The sequence below is a fragment of the Heptranchias perlo genome, chromosome 7, assembly GCF_035084215.1.
Source record: "Heptranchias perlo isolate sHepPer1 chromosome 7, sHepPer1.hap1, whole genome shotgun sequence".
NCBI lineage: Eukaryota > Metazoa > Chordata > Chondrichthyes > Hexanchiformes > Hexanchidae > Heptranchias > Heptranchias perlo.
Genome location: NC_090331.1, coordinates 79934682 through 79951114, shown reverse-complemented (window position 1 = coordinate 79951114; position 16433 = coordinate 79934682). Strand labels below are relative to the sequence as shown.

The 16433-nt window shown below is 42.8% G+C and overlaps 1 protein-coding gene and 1 non-coding gene across 12 annotated transcripts in view; both read right to left on the bottom strand.

Moving 5' to 3' along the window:
- hdac4 (histone deacetylase 4) overlaps nt 1–16433 on the bottom strand; it is a 408670-nt gene that overhangs the window by 109920 nt on the left and 282317 nt on the right. For all 11 annotated transcript variants that reach the window (XM_067987940.1, XM_067987944.1, XM_067987946.1 and 8 more), the window contains one exon: nt 11719–11850. In XM_067987940.1, the coding sequence (XP_067844041.1) occupies nt 11719–11850 (132 nt within the window). The remainder of the gene's footprint in view (nt 1–11718; nt 11851–16433) is intronic.
- trnak-cuu (transfer RNA lysine (anticodon CUU)) lies at nt 7939–8011 on the bottom strand. The gene has a single exon. It is a non-coding gene; the product is annotated as a tRNA-Lys (tRNA).

The window sequence follows — 16433 nt, the reverse complement described above, 5'->3', positions numbered from 1 at the left end:
ACCCCAAAAGGTGACAAATTTTCCCCTCCTTGGATCCTGACTATGAGAAGATACTTAGGCGAAGGCATGGAGAAACTTCCCAAATCAGGATGTCAACAGGTCATTGTGCTGTCCTGAATCCTGTAACAAGTCCGTTTAACCAAATGCTTGGAGATTTTGGCTGGGAGATGGAGACAGTAATTGCACCTGTAGTTGATCACGAATGTCTAACTCTCAAGATCACCACCGTCTGACGTTAGACAGTTCCTTGTCAATCATGGCTTTTTGGGCAAATAGAACGCATCTTAGTTCCCATATGATTGCAAAGAACTTCTGTCACATACCAGATATGGTTGCTGTCATCAGTCAGAAGATGTGCTTTTAGTGCTGTGCTCAACTGCAGTTCTCATTACTGCCTGAGGGAGCGTATGTTCTGACTCAGTGACTGCAAACGTCTTCAATAAAGTGAGACCATGCGCTAAATCAATAGTGTTTATGACAGGGCCTGCAGGCTCCTTCAACCCGGGCCACGGTTCTCTTCTATTTGTGCGCTGAGTGGTTTAAACTGTGTTGCCCTTGAGGATTAGAAAAGTCTCATCTTGACTGGTGCATTTAGACTAATCAGGGAGCAGCATTGTTGCATGAATCAGGAAGCAGCTTCCAGGCCTGGAAGTTAAAAGAAGCTGAATGAGTTTCCACCGAAGGATAGCAGAAAGAAGCCGATGGCAGTGGCCTTCGCCCAGCTGTACAGGGGAATGCGGGGAGCAGACCAGGCCAGGAAGAGCAAAGTGAGATATAGACTTTGGCGGCAGGGGGGGGACGGGAATGCAAGATTTTAAGAGCATTGTTAGGCTTGGATTTTTAGCATGGGGAGGTTTGGATTTTGTATATGGCGGCATGGATTTTTACCATAAGGGGACCTTGAAATTCTAGTGTGGAGAGGGGACGCTAGGGTTTATTATATGTGGGCTTGGATTTTTAGTTGCGGGGGGGGGGGGGGGGGAAAAGAGAGAAGTTGGGGACTTTGATTGTCAAAAATGCTGCATTTCAATGGCTGTACCATGTGGATCTGGCCATCTACTTCAAAAGATTGGACACTCCTGCCCCAAATGGTCTGAAAGCTAGATCCAAAGAAAGAGTCGTCCTGCACTGCAACTTTTAATAGGTTGTCACAATTTTGGGGTTTTTACGATAGATATTTGCTCAGGTTTAGTGTCACTGGTTGCTCCTGTGAGCAGACCTCTTTTCTTCCAACTTTTTCTGCTAGTTAGACAAGAGCATGACCCAGGGACCATAACAAAAAACCCTTACTCCATTTATGGTCACTGTAATATTGCATGTACCACCACATGAATTCTCTGCTCTTCACACAAGGCAGACCTAAAGTGCTCTATCTAGGCAAGTCACAGCTGTTTATTTACATCAAATAGGTGGAATAGTATGCCGTACAATCAATTTTCCGATGACCTTAGCTAGGGAAGACAATGGAGATGCAACTTACTATCTCTATAAGCATGGGCTCACCGTTTCGAACCAACCTTTCAAAACAAACTGGTTCAGACTTTTAAAATAGAAACAGTTTCTTATTATATATAAAAAAACAGACCACTTTGTGGAGTCTACTGCCCCCTTAAGTCAATGAGATTGAGGCTCGATACATTGAGTTGCCAGTCACAGTTACAACCCTGAGTTGAATGCCTATCCTTTGATGTTCAAGCAGGAGGCTCCCCTGTATTTGCTTTAGTTAAGCCCCCTACTGAACAAATGGAATGGAAATTACCTCTAGACCCTCAGCTGCCACAAGAAGTGATCTGCTCACAATAACCTAAAATATTCGAGATTGTAAACAACAATCCTCCCTTTGAATAGTTACTTAATACTTCAAATCACTATTGTTGAGACTAGTCTTAAATTGCTGGCTTATTGCTAAGAAAAAAAATTGCTGAATCTAACATTACAGAAATGTTACAAGTTAAAAAATCCACCTCAGGCAACACAAGAAAAATCCAATTTACCACATAGGCAAAACCAAGTTCCAAAACCTTCTAGTTGCCTGTCCAGGTAGTGTACCAGTCTATTCTTAACAACCAGCTGTCGAGAAATGGATTAATTCCAGGAATATGGTCACCATTAACAAACATTTGGTAGACACCGCAATAACTGACATAAGGCTAAATGCTAATTGGAGCACTTTTCACTGATAATACGTCCTTCCATGTTGAACACTAAGGATTTTCTATTCGATTATGAAATATGTATCCCCACGTGCCAGAATTCTGGGTGCACAATCTGGAAAATAAGTGGAACTCATATCTTGAACTTATCCTTTATTTTAAAGGAAATGAATATGCTCAGGTCCAGTATTGTCCGCATCCTCAAATCTCCTTTTTCTGACATCAAAAAGGAGAATAAAAGCATCAATTACCAGGCCTAACAGCATCTTTTTTATAGCAAGTATCAGAAACTTCTACTCCTCACAGCCAATAGCAGTCATACTGTGACTAGAAAACTACTTGTCTGAATTTTTGGGATAGTCCAACAGTCTCTTATGTGTCTCCAATCAACAGTTCCACCTCTTACTTTTTAATGGTGGCTTCATTAGCCAGTAACCTACTTTCACTCAGTCCTAATTGTTTCTTCTGATCTCAAAAGAAATTCTCATCTCAATTTATTAAAACTGCCTCCTAGAAGCTCAGCTTCTACTTTCGTGCTAAACACTTTTTTTCCCCTTCTCAGCCCCATCCAAGTCTTGAATACTGCTCCCACGTCTGGGGAGGCTCTTCCAGTGCCTCTCTTGTATTTCTGGACAGGATACAGGAGAAAGCTTGTTGTCTGATGGGTGGTCCATCTCTCTCCATTACAACCTTTCTTGTCTTTCTCTATTTTATTGCAACTAGAGATTAGTCAGTGTTCTTCTGAATTTTCCTATCTTGTTCACTAAGTTCCAAATACTCCATTCATCAATTGCACTCTTCCGCCTCCCTATATCCCCAGTATGTTGAAATCAAGACTCATCCATTGTCTCCTACTCTAACCCATCTTTCTTACAGCCTCTACTGTGGTACACCTTAGCTCTCTAAGTCTGGACTTCCTCCTATAATGTCCTGGCTTTTAAAACCCAAGCTTTGCATCACCTAATCACTATTTCCTGATTTATTTCATCTTTTGAATTACTCCTTGTACCAATTACCTGGATTGTATCCTGCACTGCAGGCCTTGATCCTTCACCTTGGTTTCTCAATTTTTTAAAAAAAAGAAAGTGAAGTAAGGCTTTCGCTGATGGTTTCTCCTGTCTATGCATCTAATGGCAGGGTCCCACTTGCTCTAAAATGGTAAGATGTGATCCACCAGTATCAGAGTGATGTTAACTTTTGAGTCATCTCTTTGTGGAGTGGGAGTTAGCAGAGAAACAGGCCAGATGGTGGGTTGTCTCCAACCTTGCTACCCTGGGGCAAAACCTCCCTTACTCTGAAAGGACACCTGCTCCCCTTTGTGAAGCGTCCCACGAATCAGACACTGTGCCTGACAGGCTAGGCTCTCGGACACATCTGGTATGGTTCTAACAATCAACTCGATGTTTCCTGAAATTGACTAGGGTAGCTTCGACTTGTTTGCCAAAAAGTCCCTTTCCTAGGAAAGATAAATCCATGAATCTCTTTTGGAGATCTGCAGGAAAGCTTGGCATTCTAGGCAATGCACATCTGCAGAGAATAATGACTTGTGCTGAAGTCCTAACCTCCATGTCAAGGGCATCCACTGAAAACTTGTACAGCAGTTAAGTTATCTCAGCAATATTATACATATTTCCCCAAACCACATTTTGAACTCTAGCACAAGTTTGAGCACAGCAGTAAGGCCTGGGTAGTTTGTTAGTGTCCAAATTTCATCAAATGCACCTGTGAGCATCATGTTCTGGATCTTTAATTCCTTCTGAAGAAAAAAAAAAGCATGTTGCCAAAAGAAATCCTCTTAATAAAGCAACCTGACATTTCAAAAAAAATGGGCAAAACCAATTTGATTGCATCTGAACTTCAATTATTTCTACTTATTTAAAACCAGAACCTATTGTGCTTGATGGCTGTACTCTTCCGCACTTTATAATATTCTTCTGCACTGTTTTTTTTAAATTTCTGATACCTCCATGGAGATATTTCTCCTACTCTAGCAATCCTACTTACTATTGCTTCAGAAATTTGAAACTAGAAGGATAGAAGCCTATAGAATAAACAGACAAGTTACAAAAATTACACATGATCACAAATCCTCTGGCAAGATGTATTCGTCTATTAGAAAATATTTATTACTTTACTGAATACAAGCTAGTCACTTTTCTCATACACATATTAGAATGTTAAAGTGTGGTTGAGACATTAAACATGTAGTCGTATACAGAACATGTTCCTCTGCCTCCTGCACAAATCAACTTGAAAATAGATCAATGCCTCAACATTCCCTTTGTATAAATCAGATGCACAGAGGGTGACTCAGCAATCATCTATCAATATGAATCTCATTTATGAAGTACTCTTTGGGGCTCCTTGTGCACAGATGGGAAAGTGGCATTTTTTTTGCAATGATAGCAAGCCAAGCCTATTTGTTGCCAAATATTAGGGCCAATTTGTTTAATATCTCGTGGTACTTAGTGGGTGACAGATTGTTCTCACATCAGCATCATTAAGGTTTTCCTGTTATGCTGTCCAAAATGAACACCAAATTAACTTGGAACAATTATTATAGAGCATATATAGAAACAGCCCCCACTTTCACTTTTAGTATGCATCACCCCTATGAAAAAAGTCCTAATGAACTCCAGTCAAAACCTAATACTATTTCAAACTCAGAATATATTTATAGCTTCTTCTCTGATCATTAACACAATCTTTCAATCCCTGGGCTTTAACAAGGTGGTCTAAGTACTACTTACTTTTTGTACTTAAATGCACTTCCATTTCTTGAAGCCTAGATGGCACTACACATCCTTCTGAATCCCTGCAGATAACCAAAATCACAAGAGACACCTTGCGCAATATACTGATAAGACTGCTGATTATCAGCCTCATTTACACCTTTTATTGGCATATAAATCTTTATGCAACAGTTTTACAAACATAGATGTCTAACAAATAGGGTAGCTTATTTTCCTGTAGCAATTTTGCCCATGCCTTTTTTGAAAACTGCAACAAATAAATTGCTAATATAAATATACAGTATGTTCAATTAAAATGCATACTAGAAGTACTGTTCACCTTCCCCGATATGTTCTTTCAATAGATGCCACTGATATGAAGCCTTCTCTGCTCTTAATAATCTGATCTTAAACACCCTGATTGTGAGAGCAACATTTATTTTATTTTTTTATTTCTCATGAAGCTTATTTGCATTAGAAGTGAACCACATTTTAGGACACAGGATAATATGACAAGGTGCACTAAATCAAATGCAACCATCTTTGACAAAGATTGCTAAGGATTAATGAAAGACATAGTGAATGCTTTCACTGTCAATTACAAATCAGAACTCCAGCACCAATGAATCTAATCACTTTGTTACAAGTTGAAAATCTGACTGTGAAATTATAATATGGGATGCATTATAATAGTAAAGTGCATTTAACATATGGGTACTAGTGCACGTTGCTGTATGTTCGCAACTTATTACAAATCACTAATGCTCTAATACGATTCCAGTCTCAGGAGATGTTCTTAACTTGCAGAGAGGTACCTGGGACGTGCGCCATCGCCAAGGAGCATCTTGTTACCAGGATATTTCTTTGCAAGTTCTGGCACAGATTTCTGAAGTCATAGTAGCACTCAGAGGTACTTGGACCTGAGTTATTTTAATCACTATATAAATTGAAGTTACAGACTGACCCTGGATACTAATGGATATTTATTGTTGGTACAGTGGAATCTTTTGTCTTGCACCAACACCAAACCTGTCAGTACAATGCTGCTAATTTTCTAGGAATAAAAAAATCTCACTGGTTGTTGGACCGTCAAGAAGTGGTCTTACGACAACAACAACTTGCATTTATAGAGCGCCTTTAAGGTAGTAAAATATCCCAAGACGCTTCACAGGAGCATTATCAAACAAAATTTGACACTCAGCCACATAAGGAGATATTAGGACAGGTGAAAGAGGTAGGTTTTAAGGAGCGTCTTAAAAGAGAGAGGTAGACTGGTGGAGAAGTGTAAGGAGGGAATTCCAGTGCTTAGGGCCTAGGCAGCTGAAGGTATGGCCACCAATGGTGGAGCGATTAAAATCAGGGATGTGCAAGAGGCAAGAATTGGAGGAGCACAAAGATCTTGGAGGGTTGTAGGACTGGAGAAGGTTACAGAGATAGGCAAGGCCGTGGAGGGATTTGAAAACAAGGATGAGAAATTTTTAAAAATCGAGGCGTTGCCGGACCAGGAGCCAATGTAGGTCAGTGAGCACAAAGGTGATGGGTGAACAGGACTGGGTGCGAGTTAGGGCAGCATGGTTTTGGATGAGCTCAAGTTTCTGAACGGTGGAAGATAGGAGGCCGGCCAGGAGAGCATTGGAATAGTCAAGTCTAGAGGCCCCCTCCTATTTCTCATCTACGTTCTGCCCCTCGGCAACATCATCCGAAAACATAGTGTTATGTTCCACCTATACGCTGACAACACCCAAGCTCCACCTCACCACCTCTCTCGACCCCTCCACTGTCTCTCATTTGTCACACTGCTTGTCTGACTGGATGAGCAAAAATCCAAGCATGGATGAGGGTTTCAGCATCAGATGAGCTGAGGCAGGCGATGTTAGGGAGGTAGAAGTAGGCGGTCTTGGTGATAGAACGGATATGTGGTCGGAAGCTCATCTTAAGGTCAAATAGGACGCCAAGGTTGCAAACGATCTGGTTCAGCTTTAGTCAGTGGCCAGGGAGAGGGATGTATTCGGGACCAAAGACATAAGAACATAAGAAATTGGAGCAGGAGTAGGCCAATCGGCCCCTCGAGCCTGCTCCGCCATTCAATAAGATCATGGCTGATCTGATCCCAACCACAAATCTAAAGAACACAAGAAGTCGGAGCAGGACCCGGCCACACAGCCCCTGGGCCCTCTCCGCCACCCACAGGGCATTGACCGATCCGAACTCAGCTTCATGTCCAATTTCCTGCCCGCTCCCCATAACCCCTAATTCCCTTTACTTCTAGGAAACTGTCTATTTCTGTTTTAAATTTATTTAATGATGTAGCTTCCACAGCTTCCTGGGGCAGCAAATTCCACAGACCTACCACCCTCTGAGTGAAGAAGTTTCTCCTCATCTCAGTTTTGAAAGAGCAGCCCCTTATTCTAAGATTATGCCCCCTAGTTCTAGTTTCACCCATCTTTGGGAACATCCTTACCGCATCCACCCGATCAAGACCCTTCACAATCTTATATGTTTCAATAAGATCGCCTCTCATTCTTCTGAACTCCAATGAGTAGAGTCCCAATCTACTCAACCTCTCCTCATATGTCCGCCCCCTCATCCCCGGGATTAACCGAGTGAACCTTCTTTGTACTGCCTCGAGAGCAAGTATGTCTTTTCTTAAGTATGGAGACCAAAACTGTATGCAGTATTCCAGGTGCGGTCTCACCAATACCTTGTATAACTGCAGCAATACCTCCCTGTTTTTATATTCTATCCCCCTAGCAATAAAAGCCAACATTCCGTTGGCTTTCTTGATCACCTGCTGCACCTGCATACCAACTTTTTGATTTTCTTGCACGAGGACCCTCAGATCCCTTTGTACTGCAGTACTTTCCAGTCTCTCGCCATTAAGAAAATAACTTGCTCTCTGATTTTTCCTGCCAAAGTGCATAACCTCACATTTTCCAATATTATATTGCATCTGCCAAATCTCCGCCCACTCACCCAGCCTGTCTATATCCCCTTGCAGGTTTTTTATGTCTTCCTCACTCTCTACTTTCCCTCCCAAAGTTTAAAATCGCACTCGCCTAACGTGGGGCTCGAACCCACGACCCTGAGATTAAGAGTCTCATGCTCTACCGACTGAGCTAATCGGGCCCCAATAGCTTTGATCTTCCCAATATTTTGTTGGAGGAAATTTTTGCTCATCCAGTTGAACAAGCAGCGTGACAAACGAGAGACAGTGGAAGGGTCGAGAGAAGTGGTGATGAGGTAGACCTGGGTGTTGTCAGCGTACAGGTGGAATCTGACGTGTTTTCGGATGATGTCGCCAAGGGGCAGAATATAGATGAGAAATAGGATGGGGCCTAGGATAGATCCTTGGGGGATTCCATAGGTAACGGTGTGGGAGTGGGAAGAGAAGCCATGGCAGGTGATTCTCTGGCTACGACTGGATAGATAAGAATGGAACTAGACCAGTGCAGTCCCACCCAGCTGGACGATGGAGAGAGGCGGTGGAGGAGGATGGTGTGGTCAACCGTATCAAAGGCTGCACTCAGGTTGAGAAGGATGAGGAGGGATAGTTTACCACCATCACAGTCACGTAGGATGTCATTTGTGACTTTGATAAGGGCCGTTTCAGTACTGTGGCAGGGGTGGAAATCTGATTGGAGGGATTTAAACATGGAGTTGCAGGAAAGATGGGCACGGATTTGGGAGGCGACAACACGTTCAAGGACTTTGTAGGGGAAAGGGAGGTTGGAGATGGAGTGGTAGTTTGCAAGGACAGAGGAGTCAAGGGTGGGGTTTTTTTTGAGGAGGAGGGTGATGGCGGCAGATTTGAAGGGGAGGGGGGGAACAGTACCTGAGGAGAGGGAACCATTCACAACTATGGAGCTCTGCCTTTCCCACTCATTGGGCAAGCAGGCAGTACAACCATCATATATATCTCCAACTGCAAACTTGAAAATCAGGGACACAGGCCTTACAAAGCAGTATCAGCCATGGCTCAGTGCTAGCTCTCTGGCCTCAGTCCAAAGACTTGAGCACAAAGATTAGGCTGACAAGTAACCAAGAAGATAGATGAGGGCTGTGCAGTAGACGTGGTCTACATGGACTTCAGCAAAGCCTTTGACAAGGTACCGCATGGTAGGTTGTTACATAAGGTTAAATCTCACGGGATCCAAGGTGAGGTAGCCAATTGGATACAAAATTGGCTTGACGACAGAAGGCAGAGGGTGGTTGTAGAGGGTTGTTTTTCAAACTGGATGCCTGTGTCCAGCGGTGTGCCTCAGGGATCGGTGCGCTGTTATTTGTTATTTATATTAATGATTTGGATGAGAATTTAGGAGGCATGGTTAGTAAGTTTGCAGATTACACCAAGATTGGTGGCATTGTGGACAGTGAAGGAGGTTATCTAGGATTGCAACGGGATCTTGATAAATTGGGCCAGTGGGCCGATGAATGGCAGATGGAGTTTAATTTAGATAAATGTGAGGTGATGCATTTTGGTAGATCGAATCGGGCCAGGACCTACTCCGTTAATGGTAGGGCGTTGGGGAGAGTTATAGAACAAAGAGATCTAGGAGTACAGGTTCATAGCTCTTTGAAAGTGGAGTCACAGGTGGATAGGGTGGTGAAGAAGGCATCCAGCATGCTTGGTTTCATTGGTCAGAACACTGAATGCAGGAGTTGGGATGTCTTGTTGAAGTTGTACAGGGCATTGGTGAGGCCACACTTGGAATACTGTGTACAGTTCTGGTCACCCTATTATAGAAAGGATATTATTAAACTAGAAAGAGTGCAGAAAAGATTTACTAGGATGCTACCGGGACTTGATGGTTTGACTTATAGGGAGAGGCTAGACAGACTGGGACTTTTTTCCCTGGAGAGTAGGAGGTTAAGGGGTGATCTTATAGAAGTCTATAAAATAATGAGGGGCATAGATAAGGTAGATAGTCAAAATCTTTTCCCAAAGGTAGGGGAGTCTATAACGAGGGGGCATAGATTTAAGGTGAGAGGGGAGAGATACAAAAGGGTCCAGAGGGGCAATTTTTTCACTCAAAGGGTGGTGAGTGTCTGGAACGAGCTGCCAGAGGCAGTAGTAGAGGCGGGTACAATTTTGTCTTTTAAAAAGCATTTGGACAGTTACATGGGTAAGATGGGTATAGAGGGATACGGGCCAAGTGCAGGCAATTGGGACTAGCTTAGTGGTATAAACTGGGCGACATGGACATGTTGGGCCGAAGGGCCTGTTTCCATGTTGTAACTTCTATGATTCTATGAAACTCCAGTGCAGTACTGAGGAAGTGCTACACTTTCGGAGGTGCCATCTTTCAGACAAGACTTTAAACCACCCACTCAGGTGGACGTAAAAGTGCCCATGGCAATATTTTGAAGAAGAGCAGGGAGTTCTCCCCGGTGTCCTAGCTAATATTTATCCCTCAACAATTACTAAAAATAAAATTATCTGGTCATTATCACATTGCTGTTTGTGGGTCCATGCTGTGCACAAGTTGGCTGTCACATTTCCTACATTACAACAGTGACTACACTTCAAAAATACTTAATTGGCTGTAAAGCGCTTTGGGATCATATCCTAAGATGCTATCTTAGGATCATATAGCAAAGGCGGCCATTCAGCGCATTGTTCTAGAACCAGAACTAGCTGGTTCTTTGAAAGAGCTAGCCAATTAGTTTCATTCCCCTGCTCTTCCCACATAGCCCTGCAATTTTTTCCTTTTCATGTATATATCCAATTCCCTTTGGCTGTTTGTCCCAATCAAAAATCAGGCTCAATACTTTACGATCAATATTCAAGGAGTTTTAGTCTTGCATGTGTTTGATAAAATAAAGCAGAAATGAAAAATTTGTTCCTCCTCCACACTTTCTCAGAGAGATAAAGATCTTTTGGATTTTGACAGCACGTACCTTAAGATATTTACCATCAAGATAAATGACATTAATCCCTCTGATTAAGAAGTGTAGAAAAAATTAAGCATTTAAAATCTGCTTGCCTATCAATTCCTGTAACCAAAAAGAAATTTAATTCAAATCCCCAGTGATCATGTTCAGTGTATAGTGTCTGGTCAGAGCCACCTGGAGTACTATGTATCATTCAGGTCGTTGTGACACAAGAATCCCTCCAGGGCCTTGAAGTAGCGCAGAGAAGAGCAACTAGGTTGATTCCCCATATCAGAAGGAAGAGGAGCTACGAGGAACGATAATTAGCTACAGCTCTTCAGCTTGAAAAACAAACATCTCAAGGGGAAACACAGAAGATACTTAATGGGATAGAAAAAGGGAACCTGAAACAATACTTTCAGATATGCCAGAGCATAGGTTCAGTGCTGCGAAGGGCAAAGTTATGAGATGCCAGGAAGTATTTCTTTACAAAGAGAGTGATCAACGGTCAGAACGAGTTGTCGTGAATGTAGTTAAGACCAGGACACCAAGCTAATTCGAAAAACTGAAAGCTATAGGTAATGAGTGGATAGTAGGATTGAAAGGGTTAAATCAAGTGAGCTGCTTCATTTGAACCGACCAGTCTTGCAAAGTCTTAGGTATTCAGGGCAACGGTTCAGGATTGAACCTCAACAATGAAATCAGGACCTCCTGAAATGTTCTTGTTACTATCAACCACCAATGCAGGGTAACCGTGGCAGAATAGGCTCAAAAACATCTTGCACTGTTAACCAGGTAGATATTCATTTTATATAAGTCCTTTAAACCTCTCAAAAAGAATCACAATGGCTTATATCAGCACAGCAGAAAAAAAACTCAGGAATTGGCATCAATATCTAAACACAAAGAACACTAAAGAATGCCCTTTACTGACAGCCACTTTTCACTAAACATTGGCATACCTGGAACATCCATGGGTCTCTTTTTAAGTGTGGTTATAGCGCTGCCATCTTTTCTCCGTAGTAAAGGGCTACTTCTTCTCTCTGCCACTTTCTGTTTTAGTCTGGAACGTACCTTTAAGTTTGGCTCGGATGCTGTTAAGTCAAATACCAGAAATTACATTTTGTGAATATAATCCTGAACGCTATGTTCAAAAGTACAATTCACCTGTGGAGCAATTTGCTCAATTTAAATGACTCAGTCAGTGTAAAGCACATTTCTGTAGGCCCTGCTTAATTTTTATCAGGATGCATCATCTATGAAAGGGGTTCTCCTTCACCACTTTTTCCCTTCCCCTTCCAACAGTGCTGACTCCTTGCTGGGTTATGATTCCACCAATCCGCTTCCCACTTGTACAAATGGCCACTAATCCTATAATTCATGTGCGAGTAACTGGCAGGATACTTGACTGTTGGGAGACACAGCATCGCAGTTGTACCTGATCCCATTCTTGCCAGAGGTCACTTTCCGTCAGGGTTACTGGATAGCAATCATGAGTGGGAACCCTGGAAAATTTGTATCCTACCCAAGCCAGGGTTCTTGGGGCCTATTTTAGTGCTGAGCTTAGCGTCCTCCTGGTCTATAAAGCTCAGCACTCATTGGATAAACTTGGTAAGCCAAGGGGGCTGCAACTGCTATATTAATAAGTGCTCCGTGTTTTCATCAGATTACTGTAATGGATTACTATGCTACAAATAATCATCTATGCAAAATGTTTTATCTCAGCTAAAACAAAAATAAGGCAAGTAACCCACCAATAACAAATATATTCAATGGCACAAAAATATCCTGCCATTTCAGCAGCTGGGAATGACTCATTGACTGCACCACTCAAGGTCCTTGTGTGTAATCAGATATCAAAATGAACGTTACAGACTTCGTCAGAGTTCTTACGCATGGAGAGAGAAATAACGAACATGAGAATTTTTAAGAACACAAAAGGGCCATAGGTCCAACAAGTGTATCACTTTTGAAATGCGAACCCAATTACAGCATTTCAGATCTTTCACAAAGTTGAAGATTTATCATAATATCCAGTGCATAGGTCATACCTTGCTGTATGGTTTTATGTCATATTATATATGTCATTTATATTCTTAAAGGTTAGGGTTTTTTTTTAGGTTTCACAGTTTAAAAAAAATCTTCAAGAAATCTTCACACTGATGGAGGTTGCAACAGGCCATTCATAGCTCTGGACTTCATGCCTCATCTAAAATGTACTTCATCCTTAAAAGCACATTAGGACACTTCCTATACCCCTCAGGTTACGTTTTCCTTGTGAATATTTAAGGTTAACATTTGGAATGTGCTGCTACTATACAAGGATCACCCATATTTTGCAGTCTATTAGCAAATTTAGAACTGAACCAGAATTACGTTTGTTCTTAGAAATCAGTTCAGTTATTACATATTAAATCAAAATCAAAATACTGCGGATGCTGGAAATCTGAACTAGAAACAGAAAAGGCTGGAAATACTCAGCAAGTCAGGCAGCATCTAGACTCATCGAATCATAGAAAGTTACAGCACAGAAGGAGGCCATTCGGCCCACTGTGTCCGTGTCGGCCGAAAAAGAGCTATCCAGCTTAATCCCCACAGCCCTGTAGGTTACGGCACTTCAAGTGCACTTCCAAGAACCTTTTACATGAGTTGAGGGTTTCTGCCTCTACCACCCTTTCAGACAGCGAGTTCCAGACCCCCACCACCCTCTGGGTGAAAAAATTTCTCCTCAGTTCCCCTCTAATCCTTCTACCAATTACTTTAAATCTATGCCCCCTGATCAGACACCTCTTCTAAGGGGAATAGGTCCTCCCTATCCACTCTATCTAGTCCAGTCATAATTTTATATACCTCAATTAAATCACCCCTCAGCCTCCTCTGTTCCAAAGAAAACAACCCCAGCCTATCCAATCTTTTCTCATAGTTAAAATTCTCCAGCCCTAGCAACTTACTCTTAAATCACCTCTGTATCTTCTCTAGTGCAATCACATCTTTTCCTGTAATGTGGTGACCAGAACTGTACGCAGTACTCAAGCTGTGGCCGAACCAAAATTTTATATAGTTCTAGCATAACTTCCCTGCTCTTATATTCTATGCCTCAGGTATTAAAGGAAAGTATCCCGTATACCTTACCTACCTGTTCTGCTACCTTCAGGGATCTGTGGACATGCACTCCAAGGTCCCTTTGTTCAGCTACACCTCTCAGTATTCTCCAATTTATTGTGTACTCCCTTGCCTTGTTTGCTCTCCCCAAGTGCATTACCTCACACTTCTCCAGATTGAATTCAATTTACCACTTTTCTGCCCACCTGACCAGTCCATTGATATCTTCCTGCAGTCCACAGTTTTCCTCCTCACTATCAACCACATGGACAATTTATGTATCATCTGCAAACTTCTTGATCAAGCCCTCCACATTCAAGTCCAAATCATTAATATATACCAAAAAAGCAAGGGACCTAGTACTGAGCCTTGTGGAACCCCACTGGAAACAGACTTCCAGTCGCAAAAACACCCGTCAACCATTCCCTTTGCTTCCTGCCACTGAGCCAATTTTGGATCCAATTTGCCACTTTCCCTTGGATCCCATGGGCTTTTACTTTTTTAACCAGTCTGCCATGTGGGACCTTGTCAAAAGCCTTGCTAAAATCCATGTACACTACATCAAATGTGTTACCCTCATCGACCCTCCTTGTTACCTCCTTAAAAAATTCAATCAAGTTAGTCAGACACAACCTTCCCTTAACAAATCCATGCTGACTGTCATTGATTAACCTGTGCCTTTCTAAATGACGATTTATGCTGTCTCTCAGAATCGACTCCAATAATTTGCCCACCACCGAGATTAGACCGACTGGCCTATAATTACTCGGTGCAATGTTAACAGTCCTCCAATCCTCCGGCACGCCTGTAGCCAGGGAGGGTTGGAAAATGATGGTCAGAGCCTCCGCTATTTCCTCTCTCGCTTCTCTTAGTAGCCTGGGATACATTTCATCTGGGCCTGGCGATTTATCTACTTTCAAAGATGCTAAACCCCTCAATACTTCCTCTCTCTCCATGTTTATCCCATCCAATATTTCACACTCCTCCTCAACGACATTTTCTGCATCATCACTCTCTTTTGTGAATACAGACGTGAAGTATTCATTCAGAATCATACCCACATCTTCCGCCTCTACACATAGGTTACCTTTTTGGTCTCTAATAGGCCCTACTCTTTCCTTAGTTATCCTCTTGCTCTTTATGTATTTATAAAACATTTTTGGGTTTTCCTTAATTTTACTTGCCAGTATTTTTTCATGCACTCTCTTTGCTTTCCTAATTTCATTTTTTGATTTCACCCCTGCACTTTCTATACTCCTCTAGGCTTTCTGCAGTATTGAGCTCTGTGGAGAAAGAAACAGAGTTAATGTTTTAGGTCGAAGACCGTTCGTCAGAACTGGAAGAAGATGAAGATTGAACTGTTTTTAAGCAAGTACAGAGCGAGGGAAGTGGGGGGGGGGGGCAGAGGGAAGAACAAAAGGGGAAGTCTGTGATAGGGTAGAGGGCAGAAGTGATTAATTGACAAAAGTGATGATGGTGCAAGGCAAGGAGGGTGGTAATAGGACAAGTTAAGAAACAAAAAGATGAGTATAGAGGAGCTGTAAGTGACAATATCAGAACCATTACCAGCATCTGCTGTCCAAAAACATGGGAGCAGTGGCAATGATCTGAAGTTTATTATCTGAAATCAATGTTGAGACCAGAAGGTTGTAAAGTTGAGCTTCATTGGAACAGCGTAAAAGGCCGAGGGCAGACAGGTCAGAGTGGGAGTGGGACGTGGAATTAAAATGGCAGGTCAGGGTCATGCTTGTGGACAGAGCGGAGGTGTTCAGCAAAGTGACCACCCAATCTGCGTTTAGTCTCCCCAATGTAGAGGAGACCGCATCGTGAGCAGGGAGTACGTATACTAAATGGAAAGAAATACAAGTAAACCGCTGTTTCACCTGGAAGGAATGTTTGGGGACCTGGACAGTGGGAAGGGAGGTGGTGAAAGGGCAGGTGATGCATGACCTGCACTCGCATGGAAAGGTGCCGTAGGAAGGAGAGAGGGTGTTTGGGTGATGGAAGAGTGGACCAGGGTGACGCGGAGGGAACAGTCCCTTCAGAATGCTGGAAGGGGAGGGGAGGGGAAGATGTGTTTGATGGTGGCATCGTGCTGGAGGTGGCGGAAGATGATGTGTTGAATGTGGAGGCTGGTGGGTGGAAGGTGAGGACAAGGGGGACCCTATCGTGGTTTTGGGAGGGAGGGGAATGGTGAGGCAAAAGTGTGGGAAATGGGATGGACACGGTCGAGGACCCTGTCAACTACAGTGGTGGGGAATCCTCGGTGAGGAAAAAGGAAGACGTATCGGAAGCGCTGGTGTGGAAGGTGGCATCGTCAGAACAGATGCGACAAGAGGCAGAGAAACCGGGAGAAGGGAATAGGAAGCCGGGTGGGAGGAAGTGTAATCAAGGTAGCTGTGGGAGTCGGTGGGCTTATAGTAGATATTGGTTGGCAGCCTATGCCCAGAAATGGAGATGGAGAAGTCGAGGAAGGGAAAGGAAGAGTCGGAGATGTGAAGATGAAGGGAGGTGGAAATTGGAAGCAAAGTTGGTGAAATTTTCCAGTTCGGGGCGAGAGCAGGAGATGGCACTG